General features: G+C 36.2%; 1 protein-coding gene and 1 long non-coding RNA gene across 4 annotated transcripts in view; one reads left to right on the forward strand and one right to left on the reverse strand.

Annotated features, from left to right (window-relative positions):
* LOC105075012 (uncharacterized) overlaps window positions 1-1,304 on the reverse strand; it is a 165,447-nt gene extending 164,143 nt beyond the window's left edge. Inside the window, exon 1 of the long non-coding RNA XR_835834.3 lies at window positions 691-1,304. This is a non-coding gene — a long non-coding RNA (uncharacterized LOC105075012). The remainder of the gene's footprint in view (window positions 1-690) is intronic.
* Window positions 1,305-1,370: 66 nt separating this feature from the next.
* USP44 (ubiquitin specific peptidase 44) lies at window positions 1,371-25,145 on the forward strand. 3 transcript variants are annotated; one of them, XM_074375263.1, is made up of 6 exons: window positions 1,371-1,489; window positions 12,352-13,843; window positions 16,098-16,293; window positions 18,879-18,987; window positions 22,226-22,431; window positions 23,282-25,145. In XM_074375263.1, exons 2-6 carry the CDS (start codon window positions 12,422-12,424, stop codon window positions 23,479-23,481), a joined length of 2,133 nt encoding a protein of 710 aa, XP_074231364.1. In that variant the 5' UTR covers window positions 1,371-1,489; window positions 12,352-12,421; the 3' UTR covers window positions 23,482-25,145. The 3 variants fall into 3 exon arrangements, with proteins under 3 accessions (XP_074231364.1, XP_045378383.1, XP_010961052.1); XM_045522427.2 differs by lacking the exon at window positions 1,371-1,489 and adding an exon at window positions 1,547-1,749; XM_010962750.3 differs by lacking the exon at window positions 1,371-1,489 and adding an exon at window positions 1,760-10,528.
* The last annotated feature ends 12 nt before the right edge of the window (window positions 25,146-25,157 follow it).

Below are 25,157 nucleotides of genomic sequence, written 5' to 3' on the forward strand. Positions count from 1 at the left end.
TCTTAAGAGATGCTCTCAAGTAGTAAATTCAGTGCATCTTAGAAATTAAGGTGTTAGGGAAGATTACAAGGCAGCAGTCTGTGTTTTGAGTAGGAGGAATGCACGGGACAGAATTGAACTGGAAATAATTATTATGCACTTAAGTACATAGAAAAAAAGAATGAAAGGCATATTAAACTATACAAATTCATTCCTTATCTTTAACCTTTATGTACATAATTACATTTTAAGCAGTTGAACCTTCATGTACATATTTGATATTTTTTTCAAGTATTAATTGATAAGACTATTGACATTTTGTTATCTGTATAAGAATTCCCAAGGCCAATATGCCAAACGTTAATTAGCCATTTCCCTTTGGTTAGAAATTTTTTTCCCTTCAAATTTTTGTTGTTTGGATAATATGCTATGAATACCTTTGTGCGCTCATTTTTGTTTTCAGGTCGTATCACTGAAAGATATTTCCCCAAGTGGTACTGTTGATTAAAAATGTGAACAATTTTATCAAGATATTGTGCTCCATTGACACATTAACATTGCACGTTTTGTCTCCCTGGGTCTTCAAGCTCCCCTTAGGAGATAGTGGCTATTCCTTTTCAATATACCCCATGGGGTAGCGGAGTAGAACTGGCTCAGAGCTGAGAACAAAGTAAAAGTTCAACAAATTTTAACGAATCAATCTTCCCGTACCTGTAGGCTTAACTTCCCTCTTTTCCAGATTTTTCTCCCTCTGTCTCTTCCTTTCGTTTCTTTTCGGAATCTACTTCATTACCTTAAATTGGCAATTTCAGGTAAGGTAATTGCGGACATAGGTGCCTTTTCCTGTTCCTTAAATCTTATTTCTCAGGGACTTTCCCATTGTGGAAACTTATTCACCCGGCTGCCGTCCGAAGAAGCCAAATTCAAAGCAGTCACCGCCACTGGAGCTCACAACCGGATGCCTCCTCAGGAAGGAAACGTTATCTTGAAAAATTTCTACGTCAGTCAATTGGGCAGATCTGGAAGAAAACGAGATTGGCGGGCTCTTCTGTCAACCAATTTGACACTGAGTGAGTGGCAGAAATTCAATAACGGAGTAAGGAAGCCCTGGGAATAATTTGCGCCTCACAAACTCGGAGCAAACACTGAAGCCCCCTTCCCAGGGCCAGATGGCTACGACAGGTGCGAAGGCCACCTGAGTAGGAGCTTCTACTGTCCACGCAGAGGCACCAGCCGCTCTAGGAGACGCCATCCTTGGACGCTGAGTCGGAGCCCGGCCGCGGGTTTCCCCCTCAGTCTCGTCACCACAAGTCCCCAGTAGCCGTGCAGAGCGGTGCCGCCCCCTCCCGGCACCCTGAAGGCGGGGGGCGGGGTCTGCCGCAGCGTCATTGCTGACGTAGCGGCCCCACCGGGCCGCCGCCGCTGCCGCCGCCGAACCGGGGGACTGGGGTGAGGGGGACTGTGGGGGCTCCGGAGACGAGCGCTAAGATGGCCGCTCTGACTTGGGCGGGTGAGTGTGTGTGAGGGGTGCGCGCGGCTGTGGCGGTTGACGGAGCGAGGCTCCCTGTGGGAGCGGAGGTCCGACGGGAGCCCCCGGGGCCGGGAGGCACCTGGCAGGGTTTTCCCGCCGCGCAGGGCGCAGGGGGTCCTGAGGGAAGAAGAGGGGTCTGCGGACGGACTAAGGGGAGCGAGCTGACGGGCGCGTGGAGGAGGAGGTGGCAGCGGCGGCGGGTCCGGCGAATTTAGAATTAGCGCCTCTGGAAAGTTACGGTGGGTCGAGCGATGCACTGGCCGGCGTCCTGGGGGCGGGCCACCTCTTGAGTGCCTGGAGATGCTGCGAGGAGCTGCGTCCCCTGTGGCCAGGGGCACCGCGTAGTCGCCCAGTGATGGGCTGGTGGGGAAGGAGTTGGGAGGAGAAGGGGCGAAATTGAGGAATTTGAGGGGATGCAGAGGGGCTTAGTGCCCTAACCCGCGTTCCGGAGCGTGGAGATGTAATTGCGAATCTGATCGCGTATCTGGTGCGGGCTAGGGCGCTCTGCGGCTGGCACTGTTGTAAAACCGCATCCTACCCCCAGCTCTGACTGCGGCCAAGTGATGCTGAAAGCGCCGCTGGGATGCTTAGGAAGGGCGGTTCTAGTTCTCCGTTTAGAAGGAATGTCTTGCCTTCCCTTCATCGATCGGGTCCCAGCACTGCCAGCACCTGCTGCCACTTAGAGACACTTGGGGTTTTTGAATACCAGCTTCCTAAAACATTCCCGCTGGCCTTCGGAGAAGGAATGCTAATAGGCTAAACTTATTTGTGGGGCGTAAGAAGCGTGTCAGCATAGGGAGAAAAAAATGACTGCTCAAGGTTAAGAGATAGTAAAACTGGCCCTCCCCACATCCCCACCGGCAATAAAAAAGAAAGTGAAACTTGGTAATTGTTTCAACTTCAAGTTTGAGCCGTTGTAAATTCTACAGGTAACTGGATAATTTCTTGCAGTTTTAATTTTGGAAGTAAAAAAAGCAGCTTAGCAAATCTTGAGAGCTGCTTTATCCTCAAGCCCCCACCCCCCACTCCCCATTTTTAAGCCTTAATTGTCATATTTTGCAGGTAATGGGGTTGTGAAATTAGCATGGAAATAAGACTTTCAGGCCCTGCACTTGAATTCCTTATTATCTGTTAAGTAGATGCTTGTGGGGTAAAAGTAGGAAGGTGGTAACTTTGAGCCTGGAATTCAGTTTTGAGTTGTCTTTAAAACCAGCATTTGGTGTAAACAAGGAAAAAGAATTGGCTGTTCACTGTGGTCAAATTCGGAACGCCAAACATTAGTTAAGCACATGTTTATAGAATATTTCATAATTACAGTGAGATTCAGTTGTCTTGAAAGAAATGAAAACTTTGTATATATTGGAACCCTTATCTTTTTATCCTTAATTTAGCATCTCAGGCCTTTTGAAAGAGAATTAAAACATTTTGGTTCATTTAGCCTCTCCCCCACACTGCAGTTTCTCTAGCTTTTTGTGTACTAGCCATTAATTTTGCAATGGATAGCAGATTTTTCAATCCAGTATTTATCATTGTTGACTATATTGAAATTTAGAGACATTCTGATAATGAACAAATAGTTCAAGGTATACATTGTAGAAAGTTGAAATGTCCTGGCTCTTTTGATTGTACATCAGTCTTATCTGTCTTCTAAAATATTAATTGTCCCAGATTTTTTTCAGCTTAAAAAATTTAAGTGACCGGTGAATCTGCATTTAATATAATATAAAATGGTATACTTCTTTTGAATATTTAAAATGGAAGATTTGGGTTAAATGTTTGAAGTATATTAATTATACTCAACTGTCTTTACCCCCTCCCTTTTTTCTCACATTTATTTTTTTCACTACAAAAAGAAAGGAATAAGGTACCGTATATACTCTCTACCATGTTTTTCCTCTACACACTTGAATCTTATTGAGTATTATAGCATTGGTGGTACATGAGAGGATGTTCTGTCTTTTGGATTGAAGGCAGATTGTATTGTTTGAGGGCAGACTGTATTTTATTTGTATCTTTAGCACCTGACTTACTGCTTAACATGGAGGAAAAAACTCCTGTAAATGTTTGTTGAATTGTGTTTTGAATGGTAGAGAAGTATGGAGAAAGACAACATATTGGCTTCTTAGTAGCAGAAAAAAAGTGTGTTTTGAAGTTTTTCTCCTTCCTGCAATGTTAGTCAGAATGTTAGTCATATTGCCAGATTCTAATGGAGTTGTCTGGTTGAGGGAGGTTAGAGACAGGCTGGAGTACAGGTTTAGGAGTCTAATCAAGATAGGAAATGTATGCTCATTCATTTTCTGGATTCAATAATGGTGACAAGTTTTGGCATTAAACCCAACCCAAATAGGTGACAGGCAAGTAAAATATAGAAGGATTCTATAAAGACTGGCTTTCTGGCAAAGATTATTATAAGAGTACAACTAGTTTTTCACAGGACTTTGAGACATCATAAAAACTTTATTATAAAGAATTCATTTTTAATGGAGTTTTACATGCAATAGAAAAAAAGCTAATTTATTTATAGTCCAAGAATGTACTCGTTAGGCCAAGTCATAGATGTATTAGAATGATAGTCTAGGCATTTTACACAAAGTATTTGACCTCAATTTACTAGACCCATAGTGGAATGCTCAATATTTTTGTGAATGTTTCCCCCATTTTATGAAGTTAGCTGTAGTAGATTGGTGTAATGGTAAATATTTTGGAACAAAACTGCCTATGAGTGAAATTGTAAGTTGTGATGGGTGAGGAAATCAAATAAGCTGGCAGCAGAACTTGCTTTTCAGGAGGTTTTTGTTAGAACATCATCAACTAGATTCAGTGTCTGTGCTTCAGGAGAGGCATGCTGGAGACTTGAAGGCCCAGGGAAAAAGAGTATCCTTTATTGTTTAATGAGGAGTTTCAAGCGAAATCAGGGTAATTATAGATTCTAGATCCTTAGAGGAAGAAAGAATAACCAGAGCCTTTCTAAGGATAAAGGAAAAGAACCACATCATGATTGACAAGGAGAGGTGCCAAAGCACATAATAGGCATAATAGCATACCTAAGAGGGAGCAGGGAGAGTTTGAGAGCCCATTGTGTTTATTCGTTCAATAATTTGTTCATTCAAAAATATTGAACCCCTTTCTATGTACCAGGCACATGCTTGACCCTTGGCATATTACAAACATCTCTTAAGAGGACAGGGTACTGTGGTGGTTCTATGAAATAAATGGAAAATTGAAAACTGCTTTTAAGGAGTGGGTAGAGTTTGCCCTAATTACGCGAATAAAGTTATTTTCATTCTTATCCAAATGCTTGTAAAGATTGTGGTGGTTAGTAATTCCTAAGGCCTACTTCCTATTGAAATTGCCATTTCCTCCTATCTTTTATTATGGAAAATAACAAATATTCCTACTTTTAATAGCTTTTAGAGGATCTGTTTAGGTTATTTGGTACTGTTAAAAGAAAAATAAGTTTTATTACAAAGATAACCTTTGTTAAAAAATATTAAAGATTCAGCAAATGCCTACTCTTTAATATCCAGCCCTTTGGGAAGTCTCAGGAGAATTTTCTTTAATGAGATAAAGATGCTTAGTGTGACAGTTGTATATAAATTTTATTCTACTTTATGTCCAGTGGTATGTATGGTTTTTTTCCTTCAATACGAGTAGAATGTATATAAGTATTTATATAAAATGTGCACACCCATTTCCTATGAAGCAAAAGTTTATATCCCAGTTATGAAAAGCTTAACAAATTGAACTTATTCACAATGTAGTCATTTGTATATAAAAACATTGTAACAAAAAATGTGTGGGAAAAGACTCATCACAGATGAGAGTAGAAAAGTACATATTGTTCACAATTTCAAAGCTCTTATATGCCATGTTAAGGAGTTTAGATTTATCTTGTGGTCTTTCAAGACTTTTAGACAAATTATTTAATAGTTGTAAAACTGTGCCATAAGACACTGGGAATTATATAAAATGTAAATGTTATATGATTATTTGACTAAGTTTGAGCTATGAAAGGGGATTTTCTTAATAGAACACGATGTTGTTGTTTCAGTGATTATTCACATTTTAAAATACTCTTTCTAGAAATGTATATTAACCATTTCCCACACTCTGTGTCACTTTTTAAAATAGTAATTTAGTTTGGCTGTTTGTGTGTGTGTTACTTTTCATGGTAACTTCCTGACTTTCATAAAAACATTTTTAAAGTGAAAAATCTGAAAATTGTGCTACTAATTGCACTGATTAGAAAATCTAGATTACTTTCATATAACTAATCTTTGGTATCTAACCTCTTGTAGGAACTTTCAAAGCTTCTAAGTATATTGTACCTCTCCATGCTTTCTTTCTAAGTGTCTTCTAAAGAAACTGAAGTGGAAAGTGAGTGGTCAGCTAAAAAAGATCATGTTAAAGATAACTAAAATTTACAGTGGAATATTAATTTTTGAGGTAAAAAATTAGCTACTCTTCTAATTTTTCAGTGATTCTTGTAGCTGTTAGTAATACTTATATTTGGAGCACAAATATTTATTTAAACGGTCACTACTTGTCATATCAAAATTTAAAATAATTATGGCTGGGCAAGGATGTTTCAGTTTGCTTTTGTATCAGATCTGTTTTGGGTATCTGAAAGCATGTAGCATGGAATAAGACAGATGGTAGGCTTTTGGTTAAGGATAGGGAAGGTAGGGTAATTACAGTATCACAAAATAACAGGAAACTGCCTTAGCTGGGCAAAGATGGGCACATGATTAAGAGGAGAAGGCAGTTTTGGTTACTAGTGATCAAGGACTTTATATTTTTAACCACTGATGTAAATGTCATAAAGAAAACTGAAGTAAGACTTGCAATTAATACTAGTTGATTGATTGTGCCAAGAATTTGTTAGCCTGAAACAATATGGCTATTAAACCTATAGGATCTTCATAAAATCCTTACTTTTTTTATATTAAGAAGATAAAAAGATGCAAGAGAGTCCTTCCTTTACCATAGGGAACCTACCCAGCAGATAAGAGTGGCAGAGTAAGGATGTGTATACAAATAAACACAAAGATTTACATTTGGCATAATCCAAGCCTTTTAGGAAGTTAGAGAAGAACATTTTCTTAAACTAGAAATACTTTAGGAGTTGGGCCTTGAAGGATGGATAAATTTTTAAAAGATGGAGGTGAGGGAATGATGAAGATGAGTTCAGAAAATTAGCTGGAGTGGATTCTTTTTGTCTGGAGTACACATGGCAAAGGAGTAATAAGATAAATCAAAGAAGATAGGTTGGAATCTGGAGAATTTTGAAAGCAAGAGTCGCAAATTATAATATGTTTTATTGTTGCATTTGAAAAATTGCCATTTAGTGAGTTATGACCACCATTTTTTTAAAAAATGAAGTAGAATAGGAAATATCAGAACACATTATTTTTATAAGGATTCTTTGTGAAGCTGTTGTTCCAGGTACATGTGTTACATACATACATACATTTACTGGAACCCAATGTAAAGTTTCTGAGTCTTAGTCAAAGTTAGAAATCCACTGCTTTATTTGACTATGAGGAACAGAGGATTTTGAGTTAAAAGCTCAAAGCAAACTTGAAGATTAATTTGGCAGGATAGTACTGTGAAGGAGAGCGAGAGTCTGGATGATGGGAGACCAGTTTGGAGTCTACTGCTGTGCTTCAAGAATGATTTGTTGGGGGGAGGGTATATAGCTCAGTGGCAGAGTGCATGCAGGAGGTCCTGGGTTCAATCCCCAGTACCTTCATTAAAAGATAAGTAAATAAATAACCCTAACTACCGCCCCGCCCCCCCCCGCCAGAAAAACCCCAAAACAATATAAGGAGAATACTAGTTTGGAAATGGGAAGGAAAAAGACTTGTGGAATGATAACCCTATATATGTGACAAATTGAATGTTGGCATGGAAAAATTGGGAGGGAGATGTCAAAAAAAGAAAAAAACAACTTAAGATTTCTAGCCTGGGTACTTGAATGATAATACAGTATCTTTAATAAGAGAATATTGGAAAAGCTAGTTCTCTGAAGGCAAGACTTATATGTAAGCTGAGTTTTTAGTGTGCCTGAGACTGGTTCAAAAAGGCTGAGACCAAAAGATAGTCTTGGTAGACAGCTATCTAGATCTGATCAGTGAATCTCTGCTAGTAGGTTGAGTTCATTACAAGAAGTTTGAAGAGCTGTTAAAATAGATCAGAGAGGTATTGCTATATGCTTAAAGCCTGGTTGTATGTTATAAAGGGCTATAATTTGAGTAAATGAAAATTAATTTCAGAAAGTCCTCACTATACTTCAGAAAGTGTAAGCAATTTTATGCTGTTGAACTGTAACAAGTTAAATATTTACTTATAATCTTACTTGATGTTTGTGTGTGACATAAACCTTGGACTAAAAATACCACATCTAATAAGATCTTATGTTTTATTTCTCTTCTAGTCATTTTAGCTTTCTATTTTATAATTGCTTTAATGATACAATCTGTGTAAAATAATTAGCTTTCAGTAATTCAAATACAATTTTTTTTAAACTTTAGAGATTTGCTGAAGGGAATTTTAAAAATGAAAATGCTTGCTCAGTTATATGGCATTAAAAGTTTGAATAGCTTGAATGATTTTCTTTGAACAAATTAAAATTTTTATTGTCTTTAAGCAGTGAAAAGAAGCTTTCATAATATTTATAAATCCATCTGTCTTTAAAATAAATAAAGCATACTTGGTTTTAAAAAAGTAATTTCATAGCTGTTAGTTGGAATTTCAAGTGTGAAACTTTTTAAAATGAATACAGATAATTTTAATCTTTATATATAGATTTCATTCAAAACATCTTGACTATTTATATGTTGCTTTTATGTATAGGTACAGGTAATATTTTATCAGAATCTACATGGAATATGCAAAAATGTTTTGTTAACTCCCTACAAAATGAATATACTGCCAAAAATCACTTACCCTACTGCTGAAGCCAGAGTTAACACTTAGCTTCTCAGCAGTGGATTAGCAAATGAAAAGAAGTGCTCTGAACCCAGTAGAGGAAAATAGGAAGTGTCAGGAAAATACTCCCATCCCCCTTTCTTCCCTCCGAGCTTTTAGATCTTTGTGTGGTGAGGCCCCTTTGGGAATACCCTAGTAACTGTCTCTGAGCTGTGGCTTCAGGCAGCGGAGCAAACTGGAGATCTCTGGTGGCAGCAGCCTGGCTCTCTCTAACTCCTGCTTTTTTCCCTGCCCTTTCCTTGGTCATCCACCCCCTACTGCTTTCTTTCATAAATACACTGGGTAAGTGGGCCCCCTACTCTAAAATATTTATCTCATGATCTGTCATTCCACCATTCTGGTTTCACTTCTTTGGATTTTTAAGACGATTTTATCTGAAAGATCCCTTTTTAAAATGCAAATACCCCTGGGAGAGGTCAGACCTTAGTCCTCTGCTAACATCTTAATTATCAGTTAGCATCTAAGTTCATCTTAGTACACATCTGGCTGAGAAGAACCCCTAGCTAAAAGTGATAAAAACTAGAGGAAAACTAGTATTTTTAAGAGGAGGAGCAGTAGTAAGTAGTAGTAATATTGTTGTTATTATTGGCAGCTAAGATGTACTGAGGGCTGTATTATTAAGAAACAGGAATTGTAAATGCTTTACAAATATAAATTTCCCTAATTCCCTCATCAACCCTACTGATGTTGTTACTGCTGTTATTTTACAGATAAACTGAGGTATGTGGGACATAATTATCTCGGTCACATAGTAAACATAGCTGAGTGTTAGACCCAGGCATCTGGATCCCAGAAGGCTCTCTGTTTTGCTGTGATACCTCTTCCCTGCTTTATTGCCTCTCAGAGAGTTGGCATCTGATCAACATTTCACACTTCACAATTTCGCATCAAATGGAATCATGGTGTTAGATTACAGGGCACTTCCTGTTGAAAGTCAGGGACCTTGCCATCATCTAAATAGATTTTTTTAGAAACAACTGTAATAAAATAGGCAAACTCCTTATAACTAAGGGAATGCATTTACAGGATATAGAGGAGGAGGAAGTAAAGAGACTACTGTATAATGTATCAAATACATAGTATTTTCTTTCCTACTTAAAACTTATGTAAGTAACACATTCATTATTTTTGGAAATTTTAAAATATGGATTAATAAAATAATTTGCAGTCCCTGCTACCCAGTGATAACTTGAAAATGAATGGATGAATATACATATGTGTGTGTGTATTCTTTCTAGGTTTTTTTTTCCTTTGGGGCATTATTTTTTGAATGTTCTGCAAGGTGTCAACTCATACCACTTCTTTAATATTTTAGAGTGCAATAATTTTCCTTACATGTAAATAGCATTTCCCACTTCATCTCTACCAGAAGTTGAACTGGTAATTATTGTCTATGACTTGCCAGAAACAAAGGTTTAACTAAATTATCTGTGTTCTTCATATGATCCTTCTTAAATAAAAGTAGATAGAAGAGAGCCCTAGATTCTTAATCTCTGTATTGAATCTGTTCTTTCATCCAATGTTTGGTCAGCACTAATCTACCTCTGCTGCCATCTTTGCTTCAGCACTGCTACAGCTTTAATTACCTTATAATATATGGAGCAGTAGAGTCTCCTTTAATCACTCATCCCTCCTCTAGATCTGCCATGCAGATCCCTCTGTAATCTACATAACTGATTGTGTCATTCTCCTTTATAGAATTCTTCAGTGGCTTTTTATTGTCCATAGATCCTGGAAGCAGACTTTGGGGATGATTGGGGCAGGGAATTCTTTAGGTTCCAGGTACCAGTGAATGGTTTTAAAAGGGGAGTTGGGGATGTTTGCTGGTTCCAGGGGCCACATCCCTTGACTCTGCTGACTCCATATAATGAGATAGGGCCATGCAGGGGCCCCTAAATTGTCAGGTCTGGACCCTCATTGTCTGGGTCTAAAAGCAGAGTGTGCTGCTGCTGCATGGAGAGTAAACTTTTGGTGGCAGCAAGGATCCAAGCTGGGGGACCATTTAGGAGCCTAACTGCAGTAATCCAGGTAAGACTTGATTGTGGCTTGGTTCAGGGTGGTAGCAGTAGAGATAAGTAGTCAAATTCTAAATATATTTTGCAGGTAGAGCCAACCATTGGTGTAGGGAGTAAAAAGGAGAGGGGTCCAAGATGACTGCCTGCAAGATTATTAACCTCAGTACCTGGGAGGATTTAGGATAATGGAGCATATTAATCACTGATACCTAACTTTTGCCATTAGCAGCTATTGTTGAAAGTTAGTTCTTATAAAATACTGTATTTGATGGGATTTTGAACTTCAGGAAATTTTGAGGGAAAAGAAATGAAATCTGTACAGATGTGGATGTGAGAGCTGGAACTGGTGTCTATATTCAGCATACCTTGTACTGAAATTTAAGAAATTGGTGGGGTAAGGAGATGTCACTGATTTCTAGTAGATTTTACCAAAAAAGAGGTGAGAAGGAACCTAAAACCAACTTGCCCTTTGCAGATTTCTCAGGGGCCTGGAGGTGGCACCTGCAAGTACCATTGAAATTCATACTGTGTTGCTGTCCTAAAAAATGTAAAGCTTTGATCATGCTACATACAATGTTCTGAGTGTTCTGTAATTAGATCCCCACCTGCCACCTACAATTTGTATTCAATTTATGTTAAGTCAATGGAAAAAATATTTTATGATTCACTACTTTTTGACTAGATTTCAGTTGACTGGTTTTAGGAACATGTACCAGATGTGTTCCTTTAACTGATAAAGGAACAAGCTTCTGGGTGAAAAATCACATTTGTTTTTATTATATTGGGTTTTTTTTTTGTTTTTTTTTTTTGTTTTTTTTTTTGGTGTGCAGGTTTGTTTTTTAGAATAATCTTCCAATTTCAGATAATGCTTAAGCCTGCCAGAATGTAAAAGTTCATTATATTGCCACCACCTACTTTATATTTTTCCTCTTTTCTCTTTATTTGCTTATACATCTTTGCACATTCCTGAGAGTCTATTCAAACACAAAAGCATTATCTCCTTCTGTCTCTCTCCTTAAGGCAAATTGTCAATCAAATCAGAGTATGCTACAGAGCCATTATTAAAGGTCATTATTGATTTACTAATGGAAAGCCAAATTTCAAGTCATAATTAATTAGAATATTTAATATTATTTATTTAAATAGAATATAGTATTGATTTATTCACTATAGCTATGTGTTAGATAAATACTGTTTACTGAGTGTTTACTATATACCAGACAAATATTTTGTTACCTCAGTTCTTCAGCAGTTCAGTGAAGGTGGTATGATTTTCATGGTTTTACAAAGGAAGTTTAGAGAAGTTAAAATATTTGCTCAAATCAGACATATAACAGTATGTGGAGAGGTAGCATTCAAACCTAAGTTTTCTACTTCACAACCCATGCTGTTAACTACAGTTATGCTTTAGTAAAAACTCCACATAAGGCTCTCAGAATGTAGACATTAATGAGATATATTTGGGTCTTGCCAGTCCCAATTTTTAAGAAAAGGAATATAGTTTTCTAAACTGCCCTCAGACTGTTGGGTAAAAGGAATATAAAAAGTGGTCAGTACCCATTCTTCACCAGATGGTGGCATAAAACTAAAAACAAAGTTTTTAAACGGAACCATCAGAAAAAGTAAAGTGCATGTTCTTTCAGAGGAAGGTGGATGAGAGATTAGTGAAGTCAACAGTAAATGGAAAGTGAGAGCTGCCTATGTATTATGACAGGCAGCCCAGATATTGGGAGCAGAGGGAACAAACTTATAAAATTATTCCTGAAAAAATACCTTAAAAGAAAAATATTGGCTTCTTGTTTTTCTTTTATTAAAAATTGACATTGTTCTGCTCAGTTTTCAGATGCTTCAAGTGCTGTGAACAGAGACTTGTTTGGATTATGTGTTTCTCAGCTAGACTAAATAAATGCTAACAATGGATAAATGCAAACACATTGGGCAGTTGAGGCTTGCTCAAGACCATTCCATCCTCAACCCTCAGAAATGGCATTGTGTGGACTGTAATACAAGTGAATCAATTTGGGCTTGCCTTAGCTGTTCCCATGTTGCCTGTGGAAGATATATTGAAGAACATGCACTCAGGCACTTTCAAGAAAGCAGTCATCCTGTTGCATTGGAGGTGAATGAGATGTATGTTTTTTGTTATCTTTGTGATGATTATGTTCTTAATGATAATGCAACTGGAGACCTGAAATTACTACGAAGTACATTAAGTGCAATCAAAAGTCAAAATTATCACTGCACCACTCGTAGTGGAAGGATTTTACAGTCTATGGGTACAAGTGATGATTCTTATTTCTTACATGATGGTGCCCAATCTCTGCTTCAAAATGAAGATCAAATGTATACTGCTCTTTGGCACAGGAGAAGGATACTAATGGGTAAAATCTTTCGAATTTGGTTTGAACAGTCACCCATTGGAAGAAAAAGGCATGAAGAACAGTTTCAGGAAAAAATAGCAAAAAGAGAAGTGAAGAAAAGACGGCAAGAATTAGAGCAACAAGTTAAAGCAGAATTGGAAAGTATGCCTCCGAGAAAGAGTTTACGTTTGCAAGGTCTAGCTCAGTCCACCACAATAGAAATAGTTCCTGTTCACATACCATTACAAACCTCAGAATCACCAGCAAAAGATACAGTATCTACCTCAGAAGATGTAAGATTAAAAAAAGCCAGTGACTCCTCTGTTAAAAGAAGGCCAATAGTAACTCCTGGTGTAACAGGATTGAGAAATTTGGGAAATACTTGCTATATGAATTCTGTTCTTCAAGTATTGAGTCATTTACTTATTTTTCGACAGTGTTTTTTAAAACTTGATCTGAACCGATGGCTGGCTGTGACAGCTAGTGATAAAACAAGATCATCTTACAAGCATCCTCCAGTCACAGATACAGTATATCAAATGAATGAATACCAAGAAAAAGAAACAGGCTCTGTTCGCTCCAGACATCCAAGTTTATCATCAGGACTAAGTGGTGGGGCATCAAAGAGTAGAAAGATGGAACTTATTCAGCCTAGGGAGCCAAGTTCACAATACATTTCTCTTTGTCATGAACTGCATACTTTGTTTCAAGTCATGTGGTCTGGAAAGTGGGCCTTGGTCTCACCATTTGCGATGCTACATTCAGTATGGAGACTAATTCCTGCTTTTCGTGGTTATGCCCAACAAGATGCTCAGGAATTTCTTTGTGAACTTCTGGATAAAATACAACATGAACTAGAGACAACTGGTACCAGGTTACTGGCTCTTATCCCCACTTCTCAAAGGAAACTTATCAAACAGGTTCTGAACGTTGTGAATAATATTTTTCATGGACAGCTTCTTAGTCAGGTATGGAGTTTTTCAATCTTATTTTCATCTTGGCGAATTCATAAAGTGAAGCCTAAAAATGTGATTTCATCTAGAATGATCCTGAGTGGTTTCCCTTTAATTAGAGCTGTAAAGTTTTCCTCGTGAAAATCACAAAATGAATGAATCTCTAGAATGAGTGGACTTGTTGGTGGACTGTTATTAGACACGGGCGCTCTATTTTTCCAGAGCATAGAGCTTTAAAAAAAATTTTTTTAACTGAGATAATTGGGCTATACTTCCTCCTGTCCACTTGCCTCTGTTCCTCAGTTCAACTTTCATGGTAGTAATAGTACCTTTTGTTTTTATAGTTTATTTTTCTGGAATTTAGTTTAAATATTTCAAATGTGTTTCTTAGGGAATATCTATGAAGTTTATTTCACTTGCTATTTCAGAAATATATAGATACTACATTGTGTCAGTTAGCAAATAAGAGTTGTGCTTGTGTTGAATGCAGTTTTATTTTCTACCATCTTTGTCATTTCTGAGTTTTTATGCAAAAGTTTAAAATACATGTTTATAAATAAAAGTAATATATATTCATGGAAAACCTATATGATATAGTAAATCTATGCAGAAGAAAAGAAAAATCATGTCTTAATCCCATAACTCCACACAACCCACACATTAGACTAGTAATATTTTGGTGTATTTCCACCTAGTTTTTTTTCCTCTTCGAAATATTTATACATATTTTTCTCCTAACTGTGTGATCATGTTTAATTCAGCTGCTTTTTTCATTTTTTTCATTTAATAATGTAGAGATTGTTCATAGTCATTAAAATATTTGATCATTCTTTTCACAACATTTCAATCTCCATCATATGTATATACCATAATTTATTTAACCATTCCCCTATTATTTTTACATTATTATAATGTCACAATCAATTAATATATTTTTCCTAATGATTTCCTTAAGATGGAGTCCTAGAAGTAGAATTACTTTGTCAAAGGGTTGGACTTTTGATACTTAGTTACAAAATTCTTTCCAGAACATTACTATTTTATATTTTGAATAGTGTGAGAGTGGCTAAGTGCTTTTTTTTTCCTTTATGGATGAATTTTGAAATTAATAAAAATTATTAGGCAAGCTTTTTGCTCTCTTCTCTTCAAATGTGTAATAAACTCTGAGGAAACTGGTCATCTCAGAAGATTCAGAGATTGGTTTGCTGAAATGGCTTTTTTTTTTCCCCTAATTCAAGGAACTGTTCTCAAAAGGTCAAACCATGGCCTACTGAGTCCCCAAACAAAACACTAGGGATATTCCCCTTTTCTTTCTGTCAGTTTCTTAAATCTAAAACCTGTATCAGAGAAGATAGTTTTATTTTGTTGTCAGTTCCAGGAATATAGTTTATATGAAAGAGTTTAGTAATATTTCATATCATGTGTAGATTATTTGATCTGTAGAGTTTGTCTTCAAGTATGAGCAGTGTTTGTTGGCATTAAATCCTGCCAAATGCTTCACTGAAGGTATTATTGTTTCCCTTTCTAGTTACTATATTCCCTATATAAGTTATTAGAAATGCCCCATATTCTTTGTGGTTCCTGAATTTTGATAAGGGTATTAATGTAGTGATGTTTGCTTTAAGCAGGAGCATTTTTGTTATATGTTATTTATGTTATATGTACTGTCTTTTTACATTTTCAGTTGGTAGGGCTTCAAAATCTGTATATACTAATATACTGTATATAAAAAGATACTGTATTTTAATATCTATATATAAAAAAGACTAATAATACTTTACTTGTGTCATGGTTAAGAGGTTGTAAGGATTAGGGGAGAGGAAATCTGAAAGATGAGGAAGGAAAAAGGGCAAAGAAACTTAAGTCTAATAATCTAAACACATTAAATTAAATGCACATAAATATATCACATATATCATATATGTGTATACACACATATATATACACACATAATGTATATCTAATTAAATGAATCCAGTTTGGGGTTTTTTTTGTTGTTTTTTTTTTTTTTACAAAATTCAGGCTTGACTAATGCCCTTGGAGCTTTTCAAATGTCAAGTAGTTAAAGCCCATCAATGCGTAACGAGCTTATGGAAGGAAAAATTATAATAATTTTTTAAATTCCTTGAAAATAATATAAAGCAGATCGTCCAGAATTCTGATGATGCATTTCCAGAAGAAAAGCTTATTTACTGGCACTTACTTCTAGAAAGGGGTAAATGTTTTGACAGAGGACTATAATCTAAGAAACTAATATTTTTATTTGCAGGTTACATGTCTTGCATGTGACAACAAATCAAATACCATAGAACCTTTCTGGGACTTGTCACTGGAATTTCCAGAAAGATACCAATGCAGTGGAAAAGATACTGCTTCCCAGCCATGTCTGGTTACTGAAATGTTGGCCAAATTCACAGAAACCGAAGCTTTAGAAGGAAGAATCTACATATGTGACCAGTGTAATTGTAAGTAGAGACTGTATATTCTCTTTGCTTTTCTAAGATTAGCAAAGAGAAACACAAAAGAGAGGAAGCTGGAAGAAATTCCTTAAGTAGCAGTTAGAGAAATAAACTTTGTTAGTTTATCAAAAGAAACTTGGCTAGGTATTTCTACTTTTTATTGGCAATTGTGAACTACATGGTTGTTTTGCCTTATGATGACATTAAACAAATTCTGATCCTATAGTCACTTGTGGAGAGAAAGGATTCATAAAGTAAGAAGTTTAAATTTAATACATGAGGGCAGGATAAAATAGCAAAGGGGAATAGTAAAAGAAAACCATGGTATTTAGTACCAAACGAAATTTTGCTTTGAGTCTTTTTGCTACATACCAAAACATTGATTTATGGATAATACATGTATATATGTATATACATACCTGTATAATAGGAAATAATATATATATAGCTGGACTGCTGCTATGGATATTGGCTTCACAAAAACAAAGATTTATTCAAAAACCATCTACTGATTATCTCTTCTGTATTAGTCATTGTTCTAGTTGCTGTGGGCAGAAGTAAGACACTTTCAAGATGCCCACATATACCTAATGGAGGAAACAGACAATTAAGATCTGCTATAATAAGCTTTCTAATAGAGGTGAGCACAGGAACCCAACACTGGGGGATAAAATGGCCATTTCAGTTACAGAGAAATGGCGTATAAAACCACATCAGATCTGCTGTGTCTTTATCTGATTTCTTTATCTCTGTCAATGTGTACATGGCATTTTAGTGTTTATACTATATGTTTGCAGGTATTCTCCTTAATTTCTATGTCTGAAAAAAATGATTCTAGAAGTACATCAATTCATCATTCTAGAACAACTTATACTAACATTGTTTTCTGAGTGCTATCTAATGTGAACTGTTATAAAGAACCTAAGATTTATAAGGTTAGAAAAAAATAAACCTTTATTAAATTTGTATGGTGAAGTTTTTTTTTCATGGACATAAATGTAACTGGTCTGAAATGCTTTCATCACCAAATCTGGGAATAGAAAGATACTATGAATAAATGCAGAATATGGTTTTAGAACACGTTTGGATGTGTCTCCTGGGTCCACCAAGTAAAGGCAGAAAAGAGCTGCTTTAATTTAATACATAAAGATAAATGTTTGGCATTTACCATTGAGGATCGTTTGTGAACACCAAGTACTCTTTGGGCCAGGGTGCAGTTTGGGTCAGTTGGCTCTGACTTGCATCTATCTTTAAGAGTCCTTTGTTTAAAATAAAGTCTGGTGGGGAGGGTATGGTAGAGGGGAGCTGTGGTGGAGTGCCTGTTTAGCATACATGAAGTCCTGAGTTCAATCCCCAGTACCTCCATTAAAAATAAATAAGTAAATAAACCTCATTGCCTCCCTCCTCTCTCCCAAAAAAACAATAAAATAAAAAGTCTAAGACGCCGAAAAAAAATGTTCAAAATTATAGTCCAAGGAGTTGACATCCTTTGTCTAGCTTCACTTGGACCATATATTCTGGGAGACAATCCAAAGGTAGGTCCCAAATGTTCAGCAGCAGCTGGATGTGTAGATTTCAGGGGCACAGACCTGGAGGAAAGGATTCTGGTGGTAAATGGAAATGGGTTAGAGGACAGCCTCATGGTGGTGATTATCCTTCCTACATGAGAAGCAGCTGCTGCTATGTCTGGAGTCGCAGTGGATGTACAAGTTGAAGGACAGCTCCTGGACATCAAAAGCAAACTTTGGTAGCCGACTGCTCAGCCAGAAGGTGCAAGACAAGGTCCAAAGGTGGACCTCTAAAGGAGTAGAGGGTAAACAAAAAGAATCTTAAGTTCCATTTGTTTAAGATCTGGCAAGACACTGAGGGAGGCCTCAGATGCAGAGCTAGTAAAGGCTTGCTTTTTCAGGTGGTAGCCAGTCCTAGGGTGGATCCCCAGAAAACGTGGAGTGGTGTTCTGCACAGTAAGGACCCATGCCCCTGGGATCCTGATTAGCCTCAATAAATGAACTGACCATGAAACTTTTAAAAATAACAGCATATTAAAGTATGTTTAGGGAGAGTGTAACTTTTCCTGTTAGTTGGCATAGCCAAATCCATTTTAAAATATTAAGGCAACAGAATGTTATAGTGCTATATTTGCAGGATTATATTAAGTCATGTACAGTATACTGGAGGGATTGGTTCCAGGAGCCCCTGCTTATACCAAAATCTGCTGATGCTCAATCCCCTAGTAGGCCCTCCATACCTGTAGGTTTCACATCTGTGGATTCAGCCAATTGCAGATAAATTTGGATCTGCAATTGGTTGAATCTGTGCAGGCAAAGCCTGTGGAAGGCCAACTGTATATTTATTGAAAAAAATCCACATGTAAGTGGACCCATGTAGTTTAAACCTGTGTTCAAGGGTCACCTGTGCTGTGTGTTTATATAATTAGAAGTGTCTTGAGGGCAAGGCCATCTTTGTCTCTAGCACAGTACAATGCCTGTAACACAGTAGATGTTTAATATATAATACATGTCTGAATTACTTTTAAGAGTTTACTGAGCTTTTCATTAAATTTGATTCTCATTCTGTCTTTGATACCACAGCAAAGCGTAGAAGGTTTTCCTCAAAACCAGTTGTACTCACAGAAGCTCAAAAACAGCTTATGATTTGCCACCTACCTCAGGTTCTCAGACTACATCTCAAACGATTCAGGTTAGTAGTAGTATAAACAACTGCCTACCACTATGCACTTCTAACTTGACATTCCTTGTGCTTGTACTTCAGAACTTAACACACGTGATGAATTAAATTTTAATACTTGGCTAGTAGATGATTTGTCTACTTTTTTTTTTTAAGGAAAAATTCTGTCATTGTCTCTAGCCTTGATCAGTAGACACCATGTTCAGTAACTTTCTGATTAGCTTCCCTTGTAGAATGCATTGCTGATTAGCAGACTCCTCATATTTTGTCTACTAGGTAATACTATTCTCCTTGTAAGTTTCTGTGAATAATATTCAATATTCAGCATGTTTTAGGTATAAAATTTTTTAATTTAAATCTTTATAGAGTATTTGGCCTAATTGCTTCATCCTTGGAAAATGTTTGAACAATGGTACAGCAGTTCAATCAAAGCAGTTAAAAAACAAAAACAAAATAGTTTCCAGAGATATATTTAGGTAAATTAGTTGGCAAATCTGTTGGTTAATCAAAAGCATATGGTTTCATACTTTGTAATAACCATGTTAACCCGAGAATTTGCTCTTTTAAGGAATGAGAAGTTACTTTATATGCTATGATTTGGAAACTACTGAGACCATGTTTCTTATACACAGGAGGTGTTTCTGGTTTCTTTCCCTTTTTTTTTTTTTAACTAAAAGAATACATGTTTTAAAAAAAAAATTCAAATATTACAGAAGGTAAAGTAAAAGCCCCCAAAAAGCACCTCTTTCCAGTCCCACTTCCCAGAGATAATCACTGTTAATGGAAATAACTAAAGTTAGTTATTTAAGCTGTTACACAGTCAGCAAATATGGTGGTTTTTTTTTTTTATGTGAGTGCTTTTTAATACAAGATGTTGTTCCATATTCTTTGTGGAATATAAAGTAGGATCCTTTTCTCAAGAAGACTACAGTAAGGCATGCACAGAAATAATGGTGAAGTAGAAATACTAAGTATCACAAACTATACAAATTGATTTATCAGAGCCTTGGCAGAGGGAGTTAGTTGATGTCTAAACATTCTGAAAGCCTCTCTAATAGCATAGGGGATTTTATATAATTCAGGTCACCTCTTGAGAGGGGACTTACCTGACCATCCTATTTAAAAATAGCACCACTCAACTCTCAGTGTCACATTACCTACCCTGTTTTTGCTTCATGGCAAAAACCACTATCTGCAATAAGTAGTTTATTTCTCTGCCCCTGCCAGTGAAACAAAAGCTCAGGAAAGACAGGGATCTTGTCTTTTTCACTCCTACATTCCAAAGCCCAGGATGAGCTCTATACATAGTTGATGCCCCATAATATTATTTAAGTGACTGAGGTGTATATAGGAGGAGCACTTTAGCCTAAGAGAGCTACATAAACGAAGGAACAGGGAAGGGCATATAACAAAAGGTTTAGTGAAAAATCAGGTGACACCTGTCATGGTGTTTTGATTTTTCAAGTGGAATGGAAACAGGAAGTTAGGAGGCTAATATTGTCCAGGGGCAGGGAACATGGAAAGGTGAGAATATGTATAAGATTCCATAAAGTTATCATAGAAAGGACTTAAATTTTTATTACTTAAATTGGTATTTAATTTACTATAAACTACTGAAAAATCTATTCATAATTGCTGCTTTAATCTGCTATTTGAAGCTCTAATTCAAATTTACTTGGCTCCCCTTCTGTCCAAAACATTTTTGGTGCTTCATGCCGTATTTCTGATTCAGAGACCATGTTTATGCTGCCTTTATCACATTTATCTTTCTCCTTTCTCTTTATGTCTTCAAAAAGTACTATTGCATTTGTCAGTGCATAAAATATATAGGGTATATAAAAGATAAAAGGGAGAGTGTGATGGGGGAGGGGCACACAGGAGCTTTGCAGCAGCATAAGAAAAAGGGAACATTTCTAATACCTTAAGAAGTTTCCCATGTATGCCTCCCAGTCTTACTCCTTCCCCCTCTCCTCAGAAGTAAACCATTATGAATTTTGGATATAGTGTTATCTTGTTCTTTATCATTTTACTGTATTTCTGTCAGCAGAAAAAAATGGGTATTCAGTTAATCAACAGGAATATTTTCTAATTAGATAACTTACAAGTATTTATTTAGCATAGTTAAATAATTTAAGAGTTAAATTTTATGGTACAATAAAAGGGAGATAAAGTGAGAATGGTGAAACTTGTATCAAGCAAGTCCCATTATTTTACATCCTTGGTCTTCCATCTTTAAGATAAAGGTACACAGGATGCAGGATTTTTTTTATACATTTAATAGGGAAAGACTGGGATATGACTTCTAATCAAGCAGATAACATAGTTTGCAAGTCTTATCTTTAGTTCGATACCATCTTATATTGTGCTAACAAGCAGTTTCACATTTTTTCGTTCTAAAAACTGTCTGCATGCTTTTCTCCCTTCTCTACCTGCTATTGTCTTTTAATCTCATGTTTTAATACTTAAACACTACCATATTTTCATGTGTCTATCTTTTGTCTCTGCACTACACCACCCCAAATTGGACTATAATCTCTTGAAAGAACTACCATATATTACATTATTTTTGCTCCATAGCACCAACTCCTGCTATGTGTATGATAAAACCATTGCTTGCCATGCTTGGATCCAGTACTGGGAAGCATGACCAACAGATTGAGAGACAGTACAGGAGCATTATTTGAGGTCTGCCACTAATGGGTGTTATGCTGACTTACACACAGGGAAGGGTCAGTTTTTATTTTTAGTATGAAGAACTCTGAAATGTTCTGAGGAATTAGAGGTGCCTTGCTTTTTACTGCTTTTTCTCCACATCTGGCCAAGAAAGTCCAGACTATGTCTTCCAAGAATAAATTTTAGCTTCTGGGATAATCTCCTCAAGGTATTGACAAGACAGTAAAGAATTTAAAATCCATTTGGTGCCTTGAATTTATCTGTTTGAAGGGGGAATATGCCATAGGGCCATACTTTTCTGAAAGTTAATTTCCCCCCCTGTATTATCATCTAACTACAGAAGCCAAATATTTATTTTAAAATCTGACTGTACCTGTTTGGTAAATAAACCTAAATTTCTCTATTTATAGCAAACTCCAGCATTGAAAGGATTTTCTATTTACATTATTTATTATATATATACGTATGATTATATTCTATGCAATCTGAGGCCTTCTATTATTATGACTGTTTGGACGTAGTACATGGTTATCTCCCCTGGATTTTTGTTGATAATTTTACTGTGGTTTGTTCATAGGTGGTCAGGACGTAATAATCGAGAGAAGATTGGTGTTCACGTTGGCTTTGAAGAGATCTTAAACATGGAGCCCTATTGCTGCAGGGAGTACCTGAAATCCCTCAGACCAGAATGTTTTATCTATGACTTATCTGCTGTAGTAATGCACCATGGGAAAGGATTTGGCGCAGGACACTACACTGCCTACTGTTATAATTCTGAAGGAGGTATAGATGAGAGAAAGTATTTTACCTTGGGTTAGACTTGAAAGCCAGAGTTCACGATTTAGCAGTTTATAAATTGGCCACTAAATCATCTTAAGCAAAGCCACTTGACCTCGTTTTCTTTCTAGAAGAATGCTTCTGCAGTAGTATTCGTTAAAAACTAGGAGTTTTGTGCAGAAAATGAGATATTATGTTTTCTGCAGGATTGTAGTAGTTTTGATTTTTAAGGGTTGTAAGGATAGGACAATAAGGATGGTCTCATTAACTAAAAGAAAATGCCAAAGGCACATTTCCAAGAATAGGTCCTCTGTTTACTGGTTTAATTCAGTTAATTTCGTTAAAGAACAGAGCATCAATGAATTGGGGGATCACAGATATTTGGAACAAACTTTGAGTTCAAGTTTTTACATAGAACATTTTCACTTACTGCCTCATGGACCCTAGAAAAAAAGAGAGATGGACAAAAAGTCCAAATAACCCATGAAGGCAATTAATTTAACACTAAACTATTATGAGTTTGTTGTACACTATTCACATTATAGAATGATTTAGCAGCAAAAGCATTAATTGGTAAGATTTTACCAGGAATTAAAGATAGTGTCAAGTGAATTTATCAGATTCTATAACTTCGAATTACTTCTAGGATAAAGGTAGATAATTCCAGAGTAACATACTGCCCAAGCTACATTTTACATTAAAAGAAGTAAATTAGCTAGACAGTTACTCCCACCTTCAAAAAAAAAAACTTAGCTCTCACTGAAACTAATGTCTTTAAATCCATGTTTTAATTTACACTGGAAATTTCTTAAGTTCTTTTGTAAACATTAAGGTCTGTTTCTGTGCTTTACTCTAGGGTTCTGGGTACACTGCAATGATTCCAAGCTAAGCATGTGCACTATGGATGAAGTATGCAAGGCCCAAGCTTATATCTTGTTTTATACCCAGCGAGTTACTGAGAATGGACATTCTAAACTCTTGCCTCCAGAACTCCTGTCTGGTAGTCAATATCCCAATGAAGAAGCTGATACCTCTTCTAATGAAATCCTTAGCTGATCCAAAGACAGTGGGGCTTTCTTTTTGTGATTTGTATATATACTTTTTAAAAGGGCTGAGTTAACAATTTTGAGCTTCATTGTTTTTATTTTTTACTTATTAATCAGTGAACACATGTTTACACATTTTGTATCTAACTACAACAAATCTTTTATAGAGACAGTGTTAGCATAAGTATATGTATATCAGTGACAGCAGGTAAAGTTTTTCCACTTATGTGGCAGTTTTAAACTTTTAGTGTTTACCTCAAACTGGTGTTACCTCTTATATTTTAATGTCTCAATTGGCTCAGATCATGAAGTTGTGCAATCTTCTACTGAAGAAGTTCAGGTGGCATTATTTTATACATTTCTTTTTTGGTAGCTATTTTCTGTACAAATTCTTATTAGATATGAAATTAGACTTTCTTCACCAATAGTCTTACCAAAAAAATAAAAATAAAAAATAAAAACGTTTCTTTCGGGAAATTTATATGAAGTCACCTTTGCCCCTTGAAGGGAGTTAAACTACTACAAAGTGAAATATCAAGGTATCACCTAAATACTCACCAGTGACATTAATATTCCTGAGGCTTTGTGTGTCTTAACACAGACATTACTTTGGTTAATGGAACTTCCTTTTTTCAAAAATGTATTAAGTTTTAGTAATTGTTCTTTATTTGGCATAGTCAAACTGTATACAATGAAAATGACAGCTTTATAAACAGCATGTTTAAATTTAAACTTCAGTACTGTGGACATGAAAGCAATGATGGCTAAGACTTGTGATTTGTCTGGCAGCAAACAGGTTTGTCCAGATTCTAATAAAGCAGTCATATAAAAATTTGAATTTAGCAAACAGTATATTATGATGTAATACAAATACAGTTCAACTTGGATATGAGTTCATTTTATGTATTTAATATTAGATCTCCTAAAGCTTTGTACCATATCTTGAGATTTGTAGTTTAAAAGGATAAAAATAAGTCTAAAAGAGAAAAAAAATGCATAGGACAGAGAAGGTAATTGTTCAAAATTGGCAACTGGGCAAAATGTTCAGCATCTCATTTTTCTAAGTAACTAAAGCCTGGATTACTTAACTGTTCTAGGATTATTTGAATACTAAGAGCCTCTCAGACATTCAAACAGTGGGCCCTGACTTTTTAAAATTAAAAATTAAACTTGAATTTTATTAAAAATAGTTTGAAATACTCTTTGCTCTTCCCCACTAATCTTATTAGATCTCTTTAAAGTCCTACTGCTGCTAACTTTATTCAGGAAGAGGAGAATCCACTAACCTCTACAGATGAAAGATCTTAGCTCAGTGGTAACCACTAGATCACATCTTTTTTCTCAAGGGGGTTTGCTTGCAGGTTGAAATCTTCATGAAAGAAACATCCTGTAGAACGCTGTCCTCCGCTAGTGATCACTTCTTAAGTATAAGCTTGAAAAGGAACTCTGTTAGGAAATTTTCCTTAAATTTTAGAGAACAAGTCATCTGGGAGAGCTGATGATGAAGCGCAAGTGAGAATTTATCACTGAGCAGACAAATCATTCATGCCAAAAGTACACTTAAGTATTAAACAGCTAAAGTTTAAAATCATCCATTTATTAAATACCTATGCAAGTTGTTACCTCAACTGTTAACATAATTATACCTCATTAAAGATTTATGTGGTCAAGATACCTGAGTCTAGC

The sequence above is a fragment of the Camelus bactrianus genome, chromosome 12 (genome assembly GCF_048773025.1).
Source record: "Camelus bactrianus isolate YW-2024 breed Bactrian camel chromosome 12, ASM4877302v1, whole genome shotgun sequence".
NCBI lineage: Eukaryota > Metazoa > Chordata > Mammalia > Artiodactyla > Camelidae > Camelus > Camelus bactrianus.